Source organism: Suricata suricatta, chromosome 10, assembly GCF_006229205.1.
Source record: "Suricata suricatta isolate VVHF042 chromosome 10, meerkat_22Aug2017_6uvM2_HiC, whole genome shotgun sequence".
In the NCBI taxonomy this organism is placed as follows: Eukaryota; Metazoa; Chordata; class Mammalia; order Carnivora; family Herpestidae; genus Suricata; species Suricata suricatta.
In genome coordinates, this window is record NC_043709.1 from 114276554 (window position 1) to 114300231 (window position 23678).

A 23678-nucleotide genomic window follows, 5' to 3' on the forward strand; every position below is an offset into this window, starting at 1 on the left:
TACAGATAACCAGAGCACAGAGCAGCCAAAGAAAGCAACAGCCGGCAGCAGCACAGGCTGGACAGAAAGTTGATGTCAGAGTGTCCCCAGGTCTAAGCACGCTAGCGAACGTCACTCTTGCCACGAACGAGTTAAGCGGGGCGTCAGTAATCTTTAGATCGCGCTGTGAATTCTGAATAGCGACCGAGAGTTTAAGGCCTCCAATAAGGAACCAATCAATTCCACTGCAAACTCTCTAAAAGAAATTTCCACAACGTGGAAGAGAACCAACAGAATTCTGTCTTGGCCCTCGTGTCGCAGCAAGATGTCGGAAAAAGCCGCCCATAATCCTCGCCCCCATCTCGATTTCCTTATCAGTGGCGTTCTGATACTGCCGGCACCGTCTACCCTGGAACGGCTCTGGACCTAAAGCACAGTGTCAAGGAATGAAGTCACTTACTGTTGCGACAAGGTGAGTACTCCGCATACGCACTGAAATTCTGAATTGCTACGTAGCAGGTGCCAACAGGATCCTTCTCTGGTGTTGGTTTAAGAGTTCTCCAGTGATATAAAGGAGCGCAGGCCTGTGACGCATCGAAGACAAAACATATTTTTGTGACAACAGTCCTCATATGATGATATGGACTCAACTTGTTGACTAATGTATCTAAATTCGTCGCAAACTATGTTAAATTAGTGGGTGGTTTAAGTGGCCTCCACCATGCCGCTAAGTTCCTCAGTAGTCAGAGTTAATGAAACTTCCAGCGCCTTTTTTTTGAACATTAATCCACCATAGCATTGGAATAAATTAAACATATAGAAAGGAATGAGCTTTTCCTCCACAGGATTTTAAATTAAATACATGTAACCTGGCAAAAGTAATTATTTCCTAACAGCAAAGAGCTCATATTTTCTTTTTTAAACAATTGGGGCGCTTGGGGTGGCTCAGTTGGTTAAGTTTCCAACTTTGCTAAGGTCATGATCTCATGGTTTGTGGGTTTGAGTCCTAAATCAGGCTCTGTGCTGACAGCTCAGAGCCTGGAGCCTGCTTCAGATTCTTTGTCTCTCTCTTTCTGACCTTCCCCTGCTCATGCTTTCTCTCTCTCTCTCAAAAATAAATTTAAAAAACATAAAAAAAAAAACGATTGGACCTGCCTATAATCAAATGACTATTTCAGTCAATAAGTCAGTGTGATGTCTTAAAATGAGAGCTACATTTTTTTGTCTACTTGTTCCTTTAAGAAATTATTTTCAAATTCACAGATGCAGACAAGTTTGTAAACCGCTGTTTTATGGATTTCCCCGGCTTATCACTGATGTATATCTTACGACTTTTTAAACAATGACTTCCATTTGGACATGCTACTCCCTGACTTTATTTTTTAGCTAATGGTTTTTATTCATGACAAAACAAAAATTAAACAACAGAAAGGAAATAGGATTCCTGCATGAAATACTCTGGTTACTTCCTTAGAAGTTTGGATTCTTAATGAAAGCATGATATTTGGATGGATGTCAAATACAAAAGAGAATAGAAGTCCTTTTTAAGTAAATTAAACATTAATTTGGTTACAAATGAGAGAGGCAATACAATAAATGTGTAGAAAATTATAGGCATCTTTTTTACTTATTATGCTAGCGTGAATCCTCTGTAAGTGTGTTTTACCTGATTATTCAAGCACGCATTTTGAAGAACACAGAATTACAGGTTCCTAGAATATGGAACCACTACTCTACCTCCAATTTTGATGCTATCACTCTTAAAACAAAGCCAGGAAAATGAAGGCAGACACTGATTTTGAAGTCCTTTCATGGGGCACCTGAGTGACTCGGTTGCATAAGTGTCCAACTTTGGCTCAGGTCATGATCTCAAGGTTCGCAGGTCCAAGCCCCATATCAGGCTGACAGTACAGAGCCTGGAGCCTGCTTCAGATTCTGTCTCCCTCTCTCTCTCTGCCCCTCCCCTGCTCATGATCTCTCTCTGTCTCTCTCTCTCTCTCAAAAAAAAAATGAATCAACATTGGAAAAAAATTAAGTCCTTTCATGATTCCAAATTGTCCAATGCACAACTACTTTTAGTGAAAATATTTTATTTATCTTCTCATATAAGAAGAGTGTTTCCACAACGTGACTATTTTGGTATTAGGAGGTCTTGGCTGATAACCTAAAGACCATTGATCTCATCCACATTCTTTCATCTTAGGGCCCTCTTAATAAACTGACAATCTATGTGCTAATATGTTTAAAGTAAGGTTCCAACGGCAAAAAGCAGGGGTGTGGGCAGTGTGGGCGCTCACCTGCACAGCGCAGTATTCGAAAACTGACCTCACCTGCCGGATCCCCTCACCGCCCACCCCCACCCCCAAGCCCCAGCACACTTAGAAGTCAGGAAAATTCTTCCCAGTACTTGCCTAGAAAGTTATTCTATTTATATCTGCTCCGTTTCACAGTGATGTGAAACACACTGATAAGATGAATTTGGACTTTGACCCAAACTTCACATATACACACATGACATCTGGATATTCAGAAGGCTACTTCAGCATTTTGAAGTTCTAATAATTATCATGGAGGGTAGAATTTAATTCTTTACCCTAAATTTCAGTGCTCAAAGGAAAAACTTAACTTGAAATAAGTTAATATCATCAGATTTCCTTTTACATAAATTTGAGAATGTAAGCATGTCCCCAGATTAACTACTTTTATTATGAACATGGCATGGATTTTATGTCCAGAGATCCTGAAGGATTCTACAAATACTGAATAAATGCACAACATGGAACAGATAAATTTTCAAGACTTAAAAATATCAATACAGTCCCCAAAAGATTTTTTTAACCCCAGTCAGTAGATGGAATTAGCTTTCCAAAGCTATTCACAAGTCATACACCACTAAAGGATAAAGTTTGTACCAACTGTGGAATATGAAAACCATATTAATGCAAGTACAATTCTATAGAGGTCATACTATAAATTCTGTATTTGCAACTGGAGAGGGCTAACTATATCTTATATGTTACGTGTTTATGTCAAAATCTCCTTGGGGGGTTAGCCACAGACCAAATAAAGCAATACATTTCTTTAAGATACTTATTTTTTTTAACATGTGTTTATTTTTGAGAGAGCACAAGCAGGGGAGGGGGCAGAGAGAACCGGGACACAGAATCTGAAACAGGCTCAGGCTCTGAGCTGTCAGCACAGAGCCCTAAGTGTGGCTGAAACTCGCGAGCCGCAAGATCATGACCTGAGCTGAAGTCAGATGCTTAACTGACTGAGCCACCCAGGCACCCTTAGATACTTATTCTTATTAAATCATAATTCAAGAAGCTTTAAACAAATCCTAAAAGCCAATGTTGTTGCCTCATTGTTGTAAAGAAATTAAAGCCAATGGTTTAAAAATTCTCCCAAGAAAGAAATTTCCAGGTCGGCTTAATATAGTCATTTATTTCTCAGTGGCTTAGTCATGTATCATTGCTTCAAATAGGAGAATCATAAAGTCATGGCATTTTAAAACTGAACGATATCTACTTGGGAGTGAGATCTCTTTTCACTTTAAAAAATTATTAATGTACTCAGAAAACTATGTAGTTAGTAGTTATATTTTTCAAAGTTTATTTATTTTGGGGGACGAGGGGCAGAGAGAGAGGGAGAGAGAAAATCCCAAGCAGGCTCTGCACTGTGAAACAAGGAGCCTAACGCAGGGCTCGAACTTACAAACCATGAGATCATGACCTGAGCTGAAGTTGGATGTTGAACTGACTAAGCCACTCACATGTCCAATTTTTGAAATATTTAAAGATACGTAACTGATATGGAAAACAAATTTTATCTCCTATACCTTTAAACACTAGAATACATTCTTTCATTTTAAGTGCTAAATTTATTTTTTAGAATGCTAATACATTTGTCTTTAAAAATCTGACATGTCCTGGGGCATTGGTGGGACCAAGCCCTGCTTCTGGCTCCCTCTCTCTGCCCCTCCCCCGCACTCTCTCTCTCTCTCTCCCTCAAAATAAATACACCTTAAAATAAAAAAGAAATATCATTTGTAAAACAATCTGATGTCCTTACATGAAAGTAGTTTTGTAACTATGAGAACATAATATTCCAAAGCCTCGCCGCGATTCATACTTACCACAACTTCCCCTTTGTGGGCTTTCACTGTTGCTCCAAACCACTGATTCGATTTAAATTCTATAGGTTGCTTGGTCCCATTAACTCTGATCTTTCTGTTGTCTGACAAGGAGGACATGGAACTGTTAAGAATTCGTAAACTGTGGCAGCCAAATATAATATGTAATAATGAACAGGTCTGTTGAAAATATTTGAAAAAAACGATGTTCACACACGGGGTGGGGGTGGGGGGTTCCAACCAAGACTTCTCAGTTAGAAAAACACCAAATGAAAATGTGTATTTGAACATGACATTTCACGACTTCACTTATAAGAAGCCTTTTTTTTTTTTTTTACCACTTATATTTTTGGAGATAACCGTATTGTAAACTTGACATGAACTCTCATAGCCTCAAATCTACGCATTTGTCACTGATTTGTAAAAGATCGAAGACCAAATATTTATAACTGCCCCAAGGAATTCCAGATCTTTCCCAATAGGGAAACACACAGGAATTTCCCTGATGGGAGAGGCACAAGTTGTTTGGCATGAGTTAGCAAGGATGATTGTGAGGGACTCCAAGGTCTTGGTGTTTAACGGAGTAGCATGTGTCCACATAGCCACAGAAAATAACACCTCAACACCGTTTTATATACACTTTGCAGATGTCAGAAGAAGGGGGCGCCATCTGGGTAGGAACTCAACCCAGTTATAACACACTTCAGGTCTTAATAAAAAGCAGATACTCTTTTCACTCTTGATTCCCAGTCAGCGTGTTTCCCATGTGGCACTAACCACATGCTTCTCACTGGAGCTTCCTCGGTAATAAGCTAATGGATTTCAAAAGGCATTTGCACCAGGATATCTTGTTTGTATGTGTTTCCTTTGGTATGCACATCATTTTTCTTCATTGACTCTATAATAAATGCTTTACACAATGAACTTCTAACTCCTATTAAGTGAGGCCAAAATACACAGGTAATTAACATGGAGTTGAGTTTACATATGATTACAGACTTTTAAAAATTATATATAGTCAATCTTAACCTAAACTTTATTTTCACATGTTAGTAGAAGATCATGAATCTCCTTCTTAAAAATCGTATGCTTTTGTTGTTTCTGAGCCTTTTATTTAAAAAAAAAAAAAACAGGTTCTGTACATCCTTACCCAAAATGCATACAACAGGCAATGAACGGAGCATTTTACGAATTACAGCATAAACTTGAAAATATAAACATTTCTATTTACATCTAGGCACTGTGGAAGATTGCAGACCTCAGAGACAAAGAACCTTATCACCATGAACTGGGTGATTGGGGGCAATTCATTCCGTCTTTGGAGTTTAAGTTTCTTCTATAAAGTGAGGCTTTACCTTCCCCCTTTCCTCTTGCAGAGGTGATCCAAGTCATAAAGATTGCATGAGCTAGTAAACACACTTGAAAGTGCCTTCTTTATAAGCCGAGAAGCTGTAGGCTCAGAAAACATTAGCCATACAACTGAAAATCCAAACTCTTTCCAAATATTTCTTAATGAGAAACCTGGAAACTCAACCAGGTCCAAGAATTGGAAAGGACCTCGCTGACACACATGTATCATGTCATTATTGGTGATTTTTGGTACTAAGCAGTGAAATTAGTGACACCTCTCAAGACTGACCATGTGGCTCTAATTAATTACCAGGAGAAAGGGCTACACAGCGGCTTTGGAATTTCCAAACTGCTTAAAAGCCATGAAAAGACCAGCGCCTCGAAAATGTCAAGTATCTTTAAAGGAGATTCCAAAAGCAGCCTGCTGGGAGGAAGTAAACGGATCCTGGGGAAAGACTGAAGCCAGTTCCAAACTGGTCTTGTTTTGCTAGAGAAAAGGATGTGACTTTGCCTTTGTGACTCCCAAGGCATCTTTTCTGCTGTTCGGCATTGAACTATGTAATAACTGGATTAAAACTGCCAACAATGGGTTATTGTCCAACAACACGTTCTTCTGGACCAAGAATACAAATGAATGGACTTCGCTGGTCCCACTAACTCCATACCCACTCCAAGGATTACAACAGAGAATTCTACTGTCCTATGTCCATTCACTGAATGAGCTTTCATCTAGATGTATCATCCATTCCTTGGTCTTTGAGGTGGTCAAATCACCTTTCTTAACCTCTGCTTTCTTATTTTTAAAAGTTCTCTGACTTTAAGTCTAATATCAGAATTTCATAGCATTTCAAATGAATAAACTCTATTCAGATTGACTATGCAACTCAATTTCTCACCCTCCTTTTCTGAACAAGATTCTTTCATGCCAAATACCCCAACACAAGGCTCTGTGCTACCTTTTGCATGCTGGTGCTCAAGAGACCTCCCACGCATGGACAGTGTTCTTGATTCGATTCGATCTGATGTTTACTGAAAACACCCCCAGGTCATATCTGTAAGTACCCAGCATGATCTCAACACTGCTGAGCCCTCCTCTGTAGAGCAAAAGGCTGAAAGTTTCTAGACACTCTTACAAGTAGGACTCTGGTTGAATGAGAGGCTCAGGAGAGGTCTGGAAAGAGAAGATGGAGACACCGTCGTTTTCTGGTGGCAGCTAGAGGCGCACGAGCGGACATCAGCTGTGACAGATGTGATGTTCTTCCCGCAGCTCTTTCAGTTTCCCTTGATAATAATCCCCTTTTGGTGCGTCCGTCAGCAGAGATCAAGTCCTGAAGCTCCACATTTCTTCCTCTGCAGGCAGTGACCTTCCTGACCTCCACACCCTCAGGCTTTCCAATGACCAGGCGAGCCGCTTGATCTTTTTGTATGCTATTCCTCCAAAAACCTCAAAGTGGTTTTTGTTTTCCTGACCGAACTCCCACTGAAATACTGATGACAAGGGGTAAACAGAATAGAGACATCCGGATCTATAGAGAAGGCAGGCACTGGTTACTCAAAATGCTCTGTCAACCCCAGAGAACTCTTGGGAGGGCCGGTGGTCATGGGAGACGGTGGTGACGGACAGCCACCTGTGGTGACATACACCCGTGGTGTATGACAGACTATGGAGATAACAAAGCCGTAAGCTAGGGGAAACAGTTTCATAGTGAATGCATGTGATTTAAATTTTTCTAAGCAGGAAAAGACTAATGGGGCGCCTAGGTGGCTCAGTCGGTTAAGCATCCAACTTCCCCTCAGGTCATGATCTTGGGGTTTGTGAGTTTGAGCCCCATGTCGGGCTCTGTGCTGACAGCTCAGAGCCTGGAGCCTGCTTTGGATTCTGTGTCCCCCCTCCCTGTCCCTCCCCTGCTCACACTGTTTCTTTCTCTCTCAAAAATAAACATTGAAAAAAAGTACTATTAACAAAATTAGTAAATAAATGAAAATCCAGGTGAAAGTTATTTCAAAGAGAAGATCAGTACATTTAATATATTAAAAAGCTCCCAAATCAATAAAATAAAAGATTAATGTTCTATGGGAAGAATTCCTAAGGGCTTCAATGGGCATTACAGAATAGGGGAGAAATTTGAAAGCCAGTAAACCATAGAGCGGTCCTGAGCTGCAAATTAAAACAATCTTTGCTTAACACCGGTCACCTACCAGTTCGGCAAAAAATAATAACTTTCACACTGTGCGCAAGATAATAACTCCATGTAGCACACTGGAAGGGCCATTTGGGAACACATACCAACGTTGTCAATGTACATTTTTTTAACCAAAGGATTCAACTTCCAAGATTTGGTTCAATGGGAATAATTACATAGAATGCTTGAAGATGCAAAGTGAAGGTATCTGTCATCTGGTTGTGACAGCAAAACTGCAACTTAAATATTTATACAAAAGGGATTCAAACTGAAATTTCTGTTATCTATACAATAGACCCTACCCAACTGTTCAAGTATTGTGTGACAGATTTGTATGCACTGATACAGACTAATGCCTGCAATATATATATATATATATGTATATATATTGATCTTTGTATGCTACTCCTCCAAAAACCTCAAACGTTTGTATATATATATTTTGTGAGCTCTCCCAAGGCTTTAAGAAAGTAGACAAAGGTCCCAGGACTTAGTATAACAAACACTTACATTCCCGCCAGGCAGAACTGACAATTAGGCGTTTTCTCATTTACAAACATTACAGTATCCTTTCACATCTATCCCCAGCTCCACTGCCCTTTTTTTCTCTCCCAGAGGTATCCGCCATCATGAACTTGATATGTCTTCTCCTGGCTGTTTAAAAAAGATTGCCCATGAATTATATAGAATAGCGGTCTGCAATTTTTTTTCTGTAAAGGTAAGAAACTAAATATTTTAGGTTTTGCAGTCTCTGTGTTCGTGTTGCAGTTACTCCTCTCTGCTTTGTAGCAGAAACAACCATAGACAATACGTACAAGAATGGGCTTGGTTGTGTTCCAATGAAACGTTACGTGCGGACACAGACATCTGGAAAGCTACATATCTCTCATGTGTCATTAAATATTATTCTTTCACAAAATTTTTCCAACCATTACAAAATGTAAAAGCTGCTCTGAGTATACAGGCCATGCAAAAATAGATAAGGGTCAGATTTAGTTGTAGTTTGACAATTTCTTATTGAGTATTCTTTTGTGTGTTCCTTTTAAAATGGTACTATACTGTCTGTATGTAGTGGTCTGTGGTGGGGTTTGACAGTCAATTTTATGTTTGTGAGAGAGATCCATGGTTAGATAGATAGGTAGACAATATGTAGTAGGTAGGTAGGTCAGTAGGAAGATAGATAGATAGATAGGATTCATTTAGCTCATTCTTTTAATTCTTGCTTAGTATTGTATCCCACTCAATACACAGCTGTATTGTATTGTATTGTATTGTATTTTGAGAGAAAGAGATAGAGAAGAGCAAGGAAGAGGCAGAGAGAGGGAGCGAGAGAGAGTCCCATGCAGACTCTGTGCTGTCAGCACAGAGCCCGATGTGGGCTCGATCCCGTAAACCTTGAGATCATAGAAGAGTGTCTCTCTGGCACCAGACTAGAAAGGACATTGCTGGCTCATACAGAGTCACCACATCTGCTTTATCAGCTTCCCAAAAGCAGCCACAAACACACCAACAGCACACAGGAGACGGGCCATCAGCTCTTGTCATTGTAGGTTTTTAAAGTTTTTGCCAATTCTGTTTTCACTGGCTTTTCCCTGATGATTAGCAAGTTGATCACATACTTTTTATGGCCTACATACTTTTTACTTATGTGAATTTCCAGTTCGTATCCTTTGTTCACTTTCTTGTTCGGTGATTTATTTTATTGATTTGTAAGAATTTGACATATATTCTGAGTATTGACTCTTCCTCTCTGTAGATGCTGCAAATGTCTTCTCCCAATTTTTGCTAGTCTTTTAACTTTGCTTATGTGGTTGGTGCCCATCTGGAAGTTTATTTTTATATGACATGGCACAGATATTTATTTATTTACTTTTAAACATTTATTTTATTTTGAGAGCGAGACAGAGACCATGAGTGGAGGAGAGACACAGAAGGAGAGACACACAGAATCCAAAGCAGGCTCCAGGCTCTGACCTGTCAGCACAGAGCCCGACACAGGGCTTGAACCCATAAACCATGAGATCATGACCTGAACCGAAGTTGGACTCTCAACCGACTGAGCCACCTAGGCACCCCGCTTATTTATTTTCAGTAAGGCCAGCTGTTCCAACGCCAGCTGTGGAACAATCCATCTTTTTTCTCGGAGAGTTGTGATTCCACCTTGCAGTGCTGAACTCCTGGCATCATCCGGCCCCTGCCTGACTTTCCAGCATCAGGTCCTCCAAATGCCCAGGCTCCTTAAGCTGCAGACACATCGATTTTCTGTCCCTCGAACACGCTGAGCTTTTGTTGGGTCCTCATTGCATTTACTGTTCCCGCGGCCACAGTTTTCCACATGATCTGAGACGATGTTACTTGTTGGTTTGCATGCTTCCTGTCTGTCTCCTTCGGAATATATATAAATCCCAGGAGTAGGGACAGTCTCAGCTTCACCTCGATTGCTCACTTCTAGGACAGTGCCTGGCACAAAGGACTCCCTGCGTAAGTTTTTGTTGAATGAATGACCAAGCCCCCATCTATTCGTTCAGAAGTTTGACTACCATATTGTTTAGTATGCTCTCCCTTCCATTTAAAATATCAGCCGAGGGGAGGGGAGGCACCTGGCCAGCTCAGTAGGTAGAGCGTGCAACTCTTGATCTGGGGGATGTGAGTTTGAGCCCCATGTTGGGTGTAGAGATTACTTTAAAAAAATAAAATATGATCGGGAGAAAAAAAACCCCATAAAGTCAAGGCCTGAGTGGCTCAGTCGGTTAAGCGTCTGACTTTGACTCAATTCATGATTTCACAGCTCAGGGGTTCAAGCACGGCATTAGGCTCTGTGCTGACAGCTCAGAGCCTGGAGCCTGCTTTCGATTCTGTGTCTTTCTCTCTCTGCCTTCTCCGCGCCCCACCCCCCCCGCCGCTCTCAAAAAGCTCTCAAAAAAATGAATAAACAGTAAAAAAAAAAGAAAGATTTGGGGTGCTGGGGGCTCAGTCGGTTAAGCGTCCGGCTTCGGCTCAGGTCATGATCTCACTGTTTGTGGGTTCCAGCCCCACGTCGGGACCTGTGCTGACAGCTAGCTCAGAGCCTGGAGCCTGCTTTCTATTCTGTGTCTCCTTCTCTCTCTGACCCTCCCCTGCTTATGCTCTCTCTCTCTGTCTCTCAACAAAAATAAATAAAAAACATTGAAAAAAAATTCATAGGCCAACTGGGAAAAGTTAGATGAGTGGTAGTAATAAACCTGACCTGTCTCGTCTTACCTTTCTGGGCTCTGATGCCAACTTTTGTCAATCAGTAGCTTCAGTTTCTGGGCAATCTGGGTACAAATCCCAGTGGGTGGCAAGCCTACTAACTTTTGGTTCCTTTTTCACGGGAATATTCATTTCGAGCAGGAGGGAGAGAGTGTAGAGTACGGTGCACATGTGGGCTCCAAGCAGGTTTTTCTCATCTTTTAGCTTTACTCAAATGGGAGGGATCACAAGAAGTAAAGAGCGATCACCATGGGGGAGAGAGGATCTGAAACTGACACAGGTGCGGTGGAACGTTCTGGTAGACAAGGGGATTTTTGAAAACTATTTATAGATAAGTCCTCGACCTTGTGCTGGAAGACAGTCAGCTTCCCTATACCTCAGGCACCACTTCAAGTGAACAGCCTTAGGGATTTTCCTAAAGCTGTTGCAGGAACTGTCCAGACATTTTTAATCAGGAAAAGGGAAAAAGAAATCTTTAAATGTTTGTTTGTAATCTTTCTCATAATCAGTGTGTGCTGAAACCGTTTCATTTGAATTGAAACTACGTATCTGAGAGCAGGGACCACTCCTTTGTGAAATTCAAAAAAATAATAGCTATGGCAGGAACACTCCTTGTGGAAAAGAAAGAAATCCAAGAAAAGAACCTGGGTTGATTTCTATGTCCTGGAAAACTAAACTTCCCAACATATGATTCCCGATACCCTAAAACCACTATGAAAAAAAAAAACATTAACGGGGCACCTGGGAGGCTCAGTTAAGCATCTGACTCTGGCTCAGGTCATGATCTCACGGTTCGTGAATTCGAGCTTTACGTTGGGCTTTGTGCCAACAGCTCAGGGCCTAGAGCCTGCTTTGGATTCTGTGTCTTCCTCTCTCTCTGCCCCTCACCCCCCACCCCCTCAAAAACAAATAAACATTTAAAAAGAAACATTAAAGAACACCTGTGTAGCCTTCACACCAGCATTTGGTTTTCTCTGTAATGTTCAAGAAATGTGTTATTCTTTTTCTCCCCTGTTTTATTGAGATATAATTGACATGCAGCACTGGATAAGTTTAAAGCATGCAGCCTCGTGATTTGATTTACACAGATTGTGATAAGATTACAGGAATACATTTAGGAAACATCCTTTTTCTCCAACACAGATACAAAAAAGAAAATAAATTTTTTTTCCCCTGATGATGAGAACTCTTAGGATCTACTCTCTCAACACCTTTCATATATGCTATGCAGTGGGGTTAACCTCAGTCATCACGTAGTACATCCCATTCCCAGGACTTGTTTATCTTATGACTAGATGTTTGTACCTTTTGACAACCTTCCTCCAGTCCCCGCCACGGCTGGAAACCACAAATCCGATCTCTTTTTCTGAGCTTGTTTTCCGTTAGACTTCACATAGGAGTGATGTTATACGGCATTTGTTTCTGTATCTTATTTCACCTAGCATAATGGCCCTCAAGTTCTAGCCACGGTGACGCAAATATAGGGCTTTCTCCTTTTTAATGGTTGAATAATATTTCAATAATATATATACCACATCTCTATCCATTCATCTGTTGACAGACAGAAATGCATTAGCTTGATTAAATGAATATTGTATGCACTTACTTATAGATGTATACCATATATGTATACGCTATACAAATACATATCTATGTGCACAGACATGCACTAAAGAGTTTTCTTGTCTTCACCTAGCAGATCAAATCTAAATGCCCTGCCTTCCACAGCATAGTTCTAGAATCCCCACACCTGATCTCCAGGTATGACCTTTCCTTCCACTGAGGTAGCGTCCTCTCTGTTCCCTGTCAACTCTCACTCCCAGACCTCAGACATGATGTTTCTCTTGCAAAATTCTGTTCTTCCTTGTTGGCCAACTAATCCAAATCGCTTCCTTAAAAACCTGCTTTACTGGGGCACCTGGGTGGCTCAGTTGGTTGAGGGTCCGGCTTCGGCTCAGGTCATGATCTCACGGTTCGTGGGTTTGAGCCCCACATCAGGCTCTGTGCTGACAGCTAGCTCAGAGAGCCTGGGGCCTGTCTTTGGATTCTGTGTCTCCCTCTCTCTCTGACCCTCTCCTATTCATGCTCTCTCTCTCTCTCTCTCTCTCAAAAATAAATAAAACATTTAAAAAATTAAAAATTAAAATAAAACCCTGCTTTACGGAGAGTTAAGTGGTGGTTACCAGGACAGGAGGGGATGGAGGAAAAGAATGATGGTGTTTAACAGCACACAAACTTTCAATGAGTAGCAGATAGGCCACAGAGATCCAGTGCTTGCTGTAATCCGTATGATTAATAGCACTCTTCTAGAATGATGGAATGCTGTATACAGGCTTCAGTGGCAATCATATTACAATATACAACTGCATAAAAGTATAAATTTATGGATTTTATCATGTCAAGTTTATCAATTATAAATAAGTAAAGAAGCAAACAAATAAAATAACTGAATATAAATGGACCCCATGCATTACACCTACATAGTGAAATGATGTAAACCAAACTATTAAATCAAATATATCTGTCATAAAAAGTGCTTTAAAATGTAGTTTCAAAAACTCTTCTCAAAAACTCTCTCAGATTTTTGTTCTTAAAAAATCAAACAATATAAAGTAACAAAACTTGTATGAAGAATTATATAAGGCACTAAGAGGAAGGACATGGGAATCCTACGCCTTGGACATAGTAGCTCTTAAGTTTGGTAAACCCTTCCGACCTTTCAGAGTTTAAGAAGCTTCTAGTTCATTCCTCTAGTTTAAGCCATTTCTTTTCAGGCAGTCATGAAAGCTTTATTAAAAATTTTTTTTTAATGTTCTTTATTTTTGAGAGAGAGAACAAACAGGAGGAGTGGGGGGTCGGAGGGGACACAGAATCCAAAGCAGGCTCCAGGCTCTGAGCTGTCAGCACAGAACCCAACATGGGGCTCAAACCCATGAACCATGAGATCATGACCTGAGCTGAAGTCAGATGCTGAACCGACTGAGCCGCCCAGTCGGTTGTCCCATGAAAGTTTTATTTTAAATTATTTTTTTCAAATCACTATTTCAATGCTTCATTCCATACATATTATATAGTTTTCCTGGTCTAGGTGGGAATATCCATCTTCTGCTACAATTATTTCCACATCTATATTGTCTTGCCAAGAATAAAGATCACATTTCCAAGTTCATGTTTTTAACAACCAATAGTGCCTAGCCAGTGTTCTTCAGACATTTGTTTCATAATAATCTGAATGAGTTTTCTACATCATACAATATCGTTTGAAATGTTTTTCATATGCAAGTTAGCTCAGGTCATGTGTAAGGTTTGTTCTGGAAATACATATGGAATTTTGTTGGTACAAGTGATCGGGGGGGTGGATATTCTGCTAATTTATGATACATCTAGGCGAGCATCTCTCCAAAGGGACCTGGGAGGCCATCTCTGGCAGACCAGATTAAAGACAAAATAAAAGAAAACAAACTTCCGTGGTGTGAAATGAAAGACTGAAAGGCAGAGCTGGCAGGAGTTGACCTGCAGAAGACATCACCTCTGACCTCGTCTGCTCCCACACCCCACTGATGCACACTGGCTAGTAGAGTCTTCACCCCCCAGCTCACCGGTCCCTGGGACAGACAGCTCCCATGGGCACACCCACGCACACCCACACACACACATAGCTCTTCAGCTCAGACCTTTAATGATGCCCTCTCCAAAAAGCTGTCCCTGATACACACAGACTCCCCTCCGGGCAGGGAAAGAAGCCCTTCTTCTGCACACCTAAAATCTTCACTTTTTGCTGTCATATCACTTGACCCTAGACTACTGCCACCAGGCCTTGATGCTCTCATCCATTGGACTTGAATGTCGCAAGGTCAGAGAGAATGTCTGTCTTGTTCACTACTTATACCTAATAAAACGGTAGCCCAGTGAACCAAGCCAGGAGCTCCGAATGCATTTTTGGCCATCAGCAATCCTGTACTCTCAAATTCTACTCCCTAGTCAGTTCCTGTTGGCTCTTCCTTCTGGAACCTTCTCTCAGGTCCATCCGTTTCTTTCTATCCCTGCTGCTACTTCCCTAGTTGTGACCGCCATTTTTTTTCTTTTGAGAGACAGAGATACAGAGCGAGCAGAGGAGGGTCAGAGAGAGAGGGAGACACAGAATCTGAAGCAGGCTCCAGGCTCTGAGCTAGCTGTCAGCACAGAGCCCCGCTCGAACCCATGAACCATGAGATCATGACCTGAGCCGAAGCCAGACGCTTAACCAACTGAGCCACCCAGGCGCCCCTTGACCACCATTTCTTTAGCCTCGATTTCTGCAACAGCTTCCTACTGATTTCCCTTCCTCCAGGCTTGCCACATTTATTATGTTTTTCTTTATATTTATTTATTTTTGAGAGAGAGAGAGGCAGGGTGTGAGTGGAGGAAGGGCAGAGAGAGGGAGACACAGAATCCAAAGCAGATTCCAGGCTCTGAGCTGTCAGCACAGAGCCCAATGTGGGGCTTGAACTCACAAATGGTGAGATCATGACCTGAAGTGAAGTCAGACGCTTAACCAACCGAACCACCCAGGTACCCCAAGGCTTGCCACTTTTAAATTCATTCTTGATCCTGAAGCCAGAGATCTCATTCCACCCGTCCCTTGCCAGAGTCACCCCTTCATTCCCAACCACAGCGACTTTCTTTGAGTTCGTTGAATCCCTTGGACTTTCTCTCAGCCCTAGATTTTCTCACACTCGGATTAATTACCTGGTCTCAAATGTCTTGGCCATAGATACAGCTGGGGAACTGACAAGTCTTGCTATGGCTTATAGGTCTCCTTCAGATTGGCAGGAACACAGCATGCTTCTGTTTAGTGCCCGACAATTTATTTGCTTCAAGAAGTAATGAAAACCTCTCAGCATGGGGATCTCAGGAAGCAGATTGAATGACATAAATCTCTTCAATATGACCTCAAAGCAATGCTTTTAAATGCAGGATATGATTGGGTTTCAGGATGAAGGCTGTATAAACTGGCCTCCCAATAGCGTTTGAAAATGTATTTACACTAACTCCTGTCATATGCTTCCCTTTTCCTTTGGATCTCATCTGTGTTGCCAGAAGATGTAGTAAAAAGGATCCCGACCATTCATCTAACAAAATGGTTCATTTTGTGGTTTAAAAAAAAATCACCATTCCTAATGTTACCTAAAATAGGCATTTCAGACAGAACTCAAACCTGTGTCTGCAGTGTATCCTCATGAAGACTAACAAACACTGGGAGATGGACTTGTTCCCTGAGAGATCTTAAATCCTATCCCAAATGAGTAGCACCATAACATAAGGTGAGCAGAGGCAAAAAAATTTATTTCTTCCACCAATAAATTCAGATTTGATAAATTTGCAGGGTCCCTGCACACTACCTGGGAATCAATGCTGTGATCTCACGGTCTCCCCTGCCCCTAGCCACCCCAGAACTACTCTTCACACTTCCTCCTTCTGCTAACCTGCCCGTGCCCCCTACTTACGCTCAGCTCATACCCTTGCTTCCAGGTTCATGAAGAAAATGCAAGATGGGAGCCAAGGTCATTGTCTTCATCCTGTCTCCAGACCCAACATGCTCCTCTCAGTGCTGCCCTTGTTGTGCTGGGTCCTGTCCCCTCTCCCCACCCACCTTTCATCCTCTCTGGTATTTGTTCCTACATGTCCCCTTCTCTTTCAGTCACTGTTGCTTCCCTCTCAACAGGATGATTCCTCTTAAACTGCAAACATGTGGGGTGCCTGGGTGGCTCAGTCAATTGAGCGTCCAACTTCAGCTCAGGTCATAATCTCATGGTTCGTGGGTTTGAGCCCCACGTTGGGCTCTGTGCTGATACTAGTTCAGAGTCTGGAGCCTGCTTCAGATTCTGTATCTCCCTCTCTCTCTGACCTTCCCCACTCACACTGTCTCTCTCTCTCTCTCTCTCTCTCTCTCTCTCTCAAAAATAAATAAACCATTAAAAAAAGTTAGACTGCAAACATGCTGTGATATCTTCTCAACGACTCCATTTCCCTGAGCCCTTTAATAGTAAAGGTCCTTGACTCTTGCTGTCCCCATTGGTCCTCTCCCCTTTTCTCTCCACACTTCCATGGCAGCCACTTCGTTCAGTAGCAATAACTTCACATTGACAAAGCAAATGTTGACATTTCCATCCTCACTATACTCCACCTGATCTCCTCCACTTCCTGTTCCCTTACCTTCTCTCCTGGCTGTGCTTTGCTTCCCCCTTCTCTGCCATACTCACACCCCAAGGCATGGTCCTTAACATCATCCACACACTCATGGCTTCCCAATCTCAGTCTCCAAGCCCTGTGCTTGAGCTCCAACTTTATTCATCCACCCTCCCACATGACCTCACCTGGGTGTCCAATTAGCAGCTCAAATTTCACCTGTCTGGATTTGACTACTGATTATTTTTTTCCCAAGACTTGCTCCTTCTCCCATCATTCCCTATCTCCATCCTGTTCCTCTGTTCCTCTCTTTCTTCCAAAACTTTCATCTGATCCATAATGAAATTCCACCACCTGCATTTTCAAATGAACACCAGACCCAACCATTTTTCAACCCTAACTACTGTCACCAAATCCAAACCATACTTCTTTCTCTGTCACTGGACAATGAGGCTAGTCTTCCATCTTATCTCCCTCCACTCTTGCTGTTAAACTGTTAAACGTAATTCAAATCATCTTACTTGTCTACTCAAAGTCACCAGTGTCTGCCCATCACTCCTTGAATAAAATCCAAAGCCTTGACCCTGGCCTTCAAGGTATTACATAATCTTGCCTCTACTGGCTCTCCTGCTTCATTTTCTGTCACTCTTTCCCTGACTTACTTGGGTCCAGCTCAGTGGCCTCCATCTATCTCCCGAGGATATTCTCATCTCCAGATTTTAGCAATGACATTACTGTAGGCTGGAACATTGCCCTACCCTCGATATTTGGTTCCCTCCGTCACTTCATGTAGCTTCTTGTGCTAATATGCCACCTCCTCAATAAAACTCTAACCACCTGTGGTAAGCAAAATAATAGACCCCCAAAATGTCTACATCTTGAACCTCTCCTCCCAAACTTGTGACTATTTTCGGTTGCCTGGCAATGGGCTCTAAGGCCGCAGATGGGATTAAGGTTGCTAATGAGCTCAGTTTAAGAGAGAGAGATTATCGTGGATTGTCCAAGTAGGACCCGTGTCATAACAGGGATATTTAGAGTGGAAGAGGGAGGCAGAATCAGAGACTTGACAGTGGGAGAAGGACTCAGTCTGACATTACTGGTTTTGAAAACAAAAGAGGGCTACCACCAAGGATTATGGGCAGTCTCTGGAAGCCGGAAATAGGTTCTGCCTGCAGAGCATCCAACAAGAACACAGGTCTGCCAGAGCGTTGATTTGAGCCCAGTCAGACCTAGTTTCCATTTTGGCCTCCAAAACTGTAAGATAATCAGTGTGTGTTGCTTGAAGCCACCAAGTGTGTGGTAATTTGTTACAGCGGCACCAGGAAAATAATGCCCACCTAATCGAAAATAAAAACATGGGTGCGTGCGCACACCGCTCTCTGCCCCTTGGCCGTACCTTTCTTTTTCTGGGTTTGTCACTGGATGCGTACTGGAAACCCCACAAGAGTAAGGAAGGCCTTGGGCTCTGTTCATGGCCACATTTCTACTCTTTAGACCAGTGTCTGCTTGCGGAAAATTACTAACCCTGTTCTAGTCACTGAAATTTGATTTTATGGTCTGCTAATATGAAGCTTCACTTTTGACTCCCTTGTTGTCTTAAGATAATATTTTTAGAAGTAAAGGTGGTTTAAAATGAACTGAGAGGCACCTGCGTGGCTCAGTCTGTTTAAGTGTCCAACTTCAGCTCAGGTCATGATCTCAGGGCTCATGAGTTCGGGCCCCGTGCCGGGCTGTGCTGCCAGCTCAGAGCCTGGAGCCTGCTTCAGATTCTGTGTCTCCCTCTCTCTCTCTCTCTCTCTGCCCCTCCCACACTTGTATGCATGTGTGCTCTCGTGTGCTCTCTCTCTCTCAAAAATTAATTAATTAATTTTAAAAAATGAACTGAAATGTACTTTGAGGGAGAAAAGACATTCTGATTTTATAGCACATTTCCCAAGGACACGTCAGTCAGCCCACTGAAAGGATGAAGGGCATTCAGTCTTCCAGACAGTGTCTCCCAGACAATATTTGTGAGAAAGCATGGAGTCCAGGCAGATCAGGTTAAGGACTGAGTTTCAGTAGAAACTTTGATTCAAATCCCTGCTGAGAGAAATATTTTCATTTTCTTGCCATTTATGTGCTCTCTACTATAAGGGTAAGGGTGGAGACTGTAGCCCCAAAGAGCTATGCCATTTCATTGTCCCCCAAAATATGTCCTACAAAACATGCCTGTGAGGTATAGAAGAAAAATCCGTTTTAATCACATTTTTCAAAACCAACCTCTTTTACTCCATTTCCTATCTGGTATTCTTTTCCAGGTTGTAGATAATAATTTTGTTAGGTGTAGATTTAAAAAAAAAGTATGAAGTAAGTTGGCATGGCCAGCCTACTGGGCATGCTTTGGCCTACAGATGTGAGAAGTGGTGAATGTCAATTCCAGGCGGAAGCTTTAACAAACAGTGTGCAATTCTCTATCTGCCTTTACAGTGAGAGTGATCTCGAAAGAACTCATCAACAAGGGACCTCCATTAGCCTGCGTCCTTGGGTGACTTGAATAAACAGAGCCTCCATACCAACCTACATTAAGCAAACAGGGGCACCTGGGCGGCTCAGTCGGTTAAGCATCTAGCTCTTGTTTGCAGCTCAGGTCACAATCTCATAGTTTCCTGAGTTTGAGCCCCGCTTCCGGCTGTGCGTTTACAGTGTGGAACCTGCTTGGGATTCTCTCTCTCCCTTTCTGTCTGCCCCTCCCCTACTCATGCTGTCTCTCAAAATAAATAAATGAACTTAAAAAAAAATAAGGATACACAGTATGAGCAAGCAATACACCTGGGGTGTCTGAAGCCAGAGATTTGGAGTTGTTTATTACTACAGTAATACCGGGGTACCTTCAGCCTAAGAAATGTAAAGAAAAATAGTGACCAACCGAAAAATGTTCTACCTAGGAATCCAGTGAGTTTCCTTAGTTCATGAATTCTTGGTGCCGTTCCTAGGAGGACATGCACTGAGAGTCTCACAGAGGCTTGTAATGGTTAATTGTACGTATCAACTTGGCCAGTTCGTGGGGTGCCCAGATATTTGACTAAACGTAATTTCTGGGTATGTCTGTGGGCGTGTTTCCAGATGAAATTAACATTTGAATTGGGAGGCGCTATACAATCGCTTGCCCAGTTGATCAGCCCCTTCTGTCCTGTCTGGCCATCAAGTCCATGTTCCTGTTGATTCAGGGACAATCGAAAATGCAGACAGGCAAGACAGCTCCACGTTCTTATTTTTACACATGTAAGTGTTACTGAAAACATCCTTGGTCTTCATTTTGTAAACATAAACACCCATACAGAAATAGTATATTTTATACTACTCTGCCGTCTACACTCAATCTTCACAGTACTTCAGTGACCTCAATAATTTCATTTAGAAATTTTTGCATGCTTACTTTTACTAGTTTTCCTGACCATAAATAAATACCTGTTCATAGTTTTGAAAATGAGGTAAAAATGTATTTAAAAAAATAAAAGAATTGGGGCGCCTGGGTGGCTCAGTCGGTTAGGCGTCTGACGTCAGCTCAGGTCATGATCTCGCAGTTCCTGGGTTGGAGCCCCACATCGGGCTCTGTGCTAACAGCTAGCTCAGAGCCTGGAGCCTGCTTCAGATTCTGTGTCTCCCTCTCTCTCTGACCCTCCCCTGCTCACGCTGTCTCTGTCTTTCAAAAATAAATAAAAAAACATTAAAAAAATAAAAAAAATAAAAATAAAAAATAAAAGAATAAAAGGGGCACCTGGGTGACTCAGTTGGTTAAGAATCTGGCTCTTGATTTCGGTTCAGGTCATCATCTTATGGTTCATGAGGTCGAGCCCTGTGTTGGGCTCTGTGCTAAGAGAATGGAGCCTGCTCGGGTTTCTTCCTCTCTTCCTCTCCCCCCTCCACTCATGCACACACTCGCTCTCTCAAAACAAACTTCAAAAAATTTAAAAAGAAGAAAAAATTCAGTTTTAATCACACTTTCCAAGGACAGCCTCTCAGTGCATATGCGTTTTTGTACTCTTCGACAGTGCTAGACACAATTTTGAATTTTGTGGTTTTCACATGACACTAAAACAAAACCATTTCCCCATATGAATACTTATTCTTGGTAGACTTCATGGTTTTTTTTAAAATTTTTTTATGTTTTTAATTTATTTTGAGAGACAGAGAGAGACAGCTCGAGCAGGGGAGGGTCAGAGAGAGAAGGAGACACAGAATATGAAGCAGGCTCCAGGCTCTGAGCTAGCCATCAGCACAGAGCCCGACGTGGGGCTTGAACCCACGAACCATGAGATCATGACCTGAGCCAAAGCCAGATGCTTAACCGACTGAGCCACCCAGGCACCCCGACTTCATGTTTTATGACTATATAATACTTAATTGTGTGATTATACCACAATTTACTTGACAAACAATTGGCAGCAACTTTGCAATTAATGCCTAAAACCTATTTCCCATTGGGAATGGTAGGAAGAGAGAAACCAGAAGTACCAGAAAGGCCTTACTGGGAGAGAAGATGTTCTGGATGGTCAGGGACACCAGGACGTGGGCCCAGGGGCAGTGGGGGCATGGGTGTGTATGTAATACACGTTTGAGAGACACCCTGTGCTGTGATATATTGTGAACGGAGCCGTAACCTGACTAGTGGGAGCTGGCTTCAGCCAGCCACCCGGGGCCAGTGCTCTGCATGGAGGTGGGCGGTGCGAGGCTCCTGCATAAACCTATTCCGATGGTGTGTGCCTTTCCAATCCCTACACATCCTGGAAACCAGGGTAGATGGGTACAGAGGCTTTTGCAATACCATATCCAAATCTGTGTCCTTATGTCAGATATCTGAGGCAAAGAATAAAATTATAATAATTTATTATGCACATGCCCAGCAGTGTAATTAGGCTGACCGTGGTAACTACAGGAAATGTTTGATATGAGGTCTCCTTAGTTGAATGACCACCAGCGAGGGGTCCCATGCCTGAATTTCAGTAAGGAAAGAAAATTACACATGTATAATGCTTCATCGCAAAGGCTTATTCTTACTCAACATGTTTTCATTGACAGTGCTCTTACCAAACACACTCTGAACATATAATGCTTTAAATTTGCTAACCTTTATTTATATTTTAGAGACAGAGGGAGACAGAGCATGAGCGGGGGAGGAACAGAGACAGAGGGAGACAGAATCCAAAGCAGGCTCCAGGCTCTGAGCTGTGAGCACAGAGCCTAACGTGGGCCCGAACCCATGAACCATGAGATCATGACCTGAGCTGAGTAGGATGCTTAACCAGGTGACCCGAACATATAATCCTTTGCTTAAAGAATAATAAACAAGGCCCTACGTGATGATCTGACCAATTGTTGCCCCGTATTTAGAGGCAGTAGCTTATGCTCTTCAAAGATAGTGGGTCTCCTTCTACTGCCAATTATTATTACATCAGCTCCTCCCTTAAGTCCAGGAGCCTAAAGACCACAGGCTCGTAGCAATGGCCACAAAACTAAACTGAATCTCCACACCCAACATACAACTCTCTAGCATTCTCCATAAAGACTTTCTTTTTCGTTTCCCAACAGTCAGATTCACTCTTGGTGACAGATTGTTCTATGGATTTTGACAAATACACACAGCCATGTATCCACCGCCACAATCAAGACATAGAAAGTTATATTGTGCGTCGGCCGCCTACCCCCTAAATTCCCTTGTTCTGAACTTTGGAATCAACACATCCTTTCCACCCCCAACACCTCGCACTTTTACAAAGAATTATTTTGTAATCTATGCCTTGTTTCTACCGAAAAGAGTTAAAAGGCTTAATGATCACTTTTATCAGTATTTATGGATCTAGAAAATTTGGCTGACCTTTGGGTCATATACTAAATATCAGGAGTTCAGCAACTAGACTGTGCAGAACTGAGATTCAGCTGGATTTCTTCCAAACTGGTGTGGGAGGTGCCTGGCTCAAGTCCAAGAAAATGACACCAGTGTATTAGGTAGAATATTTTAAGTGTAAATCACCTAGTGGTGAATTGTGATTTGCTTATGTACCTTAAATATCCATAATGGAATTAAAATTATGTTCATCTATTTTTGGATTTCATTATATAAGTGCCCCTCGCTTGATACATTAAATATGTTTTTGTAAGGATATACTTAAACTGAATTTTGAAAATTAAGTATTATTTTCTAGGTGAGTGCTTTTTTTAAATGTTTATTTATCTTTTGAGAGACAGAGAGAAACAGAGAGTGAGCAGGGGAGGGGCAGAGAGTAAGGGAGACACAGAATCTGAAGCTCCAGGCTCAGAGCTGTCAGCACAGAGCCCAACATGGGGCTTGAACTCACAAACCATGAGATCGTGACCTGAGCTAAAATCGAATGCGTAACCAACTGAGCCACCCAGGCACTCCTCTAGGTGAGTGCTTTTAATGGGATCAATAATTAGTCTCCTATCTAAATTCCTCAAAACTCTGTATTTTTTAATCTGGATGGTATCAGTCAGGGAACACTTGATCTGAGCTTTTCTGGTAATATTGGCAACGCTCTTTATCAACACACTTGGTCAGCTACAGGGCTCTCTATACGCGACTGGTCAAGTCTGAAGACACACGTCTCAACCAGTCACCTTAAATGCCCAAGTGCTGT

The 23678-nt window shown here is 42.1% G+C and overlaps 1 protein-coding gene across 1 annotated transcript in view; it reads right to left on the bottom strand.

Annotated features, from left to right (window-relative positions):
• ITGA8 (integrin subunit alpha 8) overlaps window positions 1–23678 on the bottom strand; it is a 195742-nt gene that overhangs the window by 149910 nt on the left and 22154 nt on the right. The window contains exons 5-6 of the mRNA XM_029955577.1: window positions 4115–4215; window positions 440–563 (exon numbers count right to left, since the gene is read on the bottom strand). Of these exons, the coding sequence (XP_029811437.1) occupies window positions 440–563; window positions 4115–4215 (225 nt within the window). The remainder of the gene's footprint in view (window positions 1–439; window positions 564–4114; window positions 4216–23678) is intronic.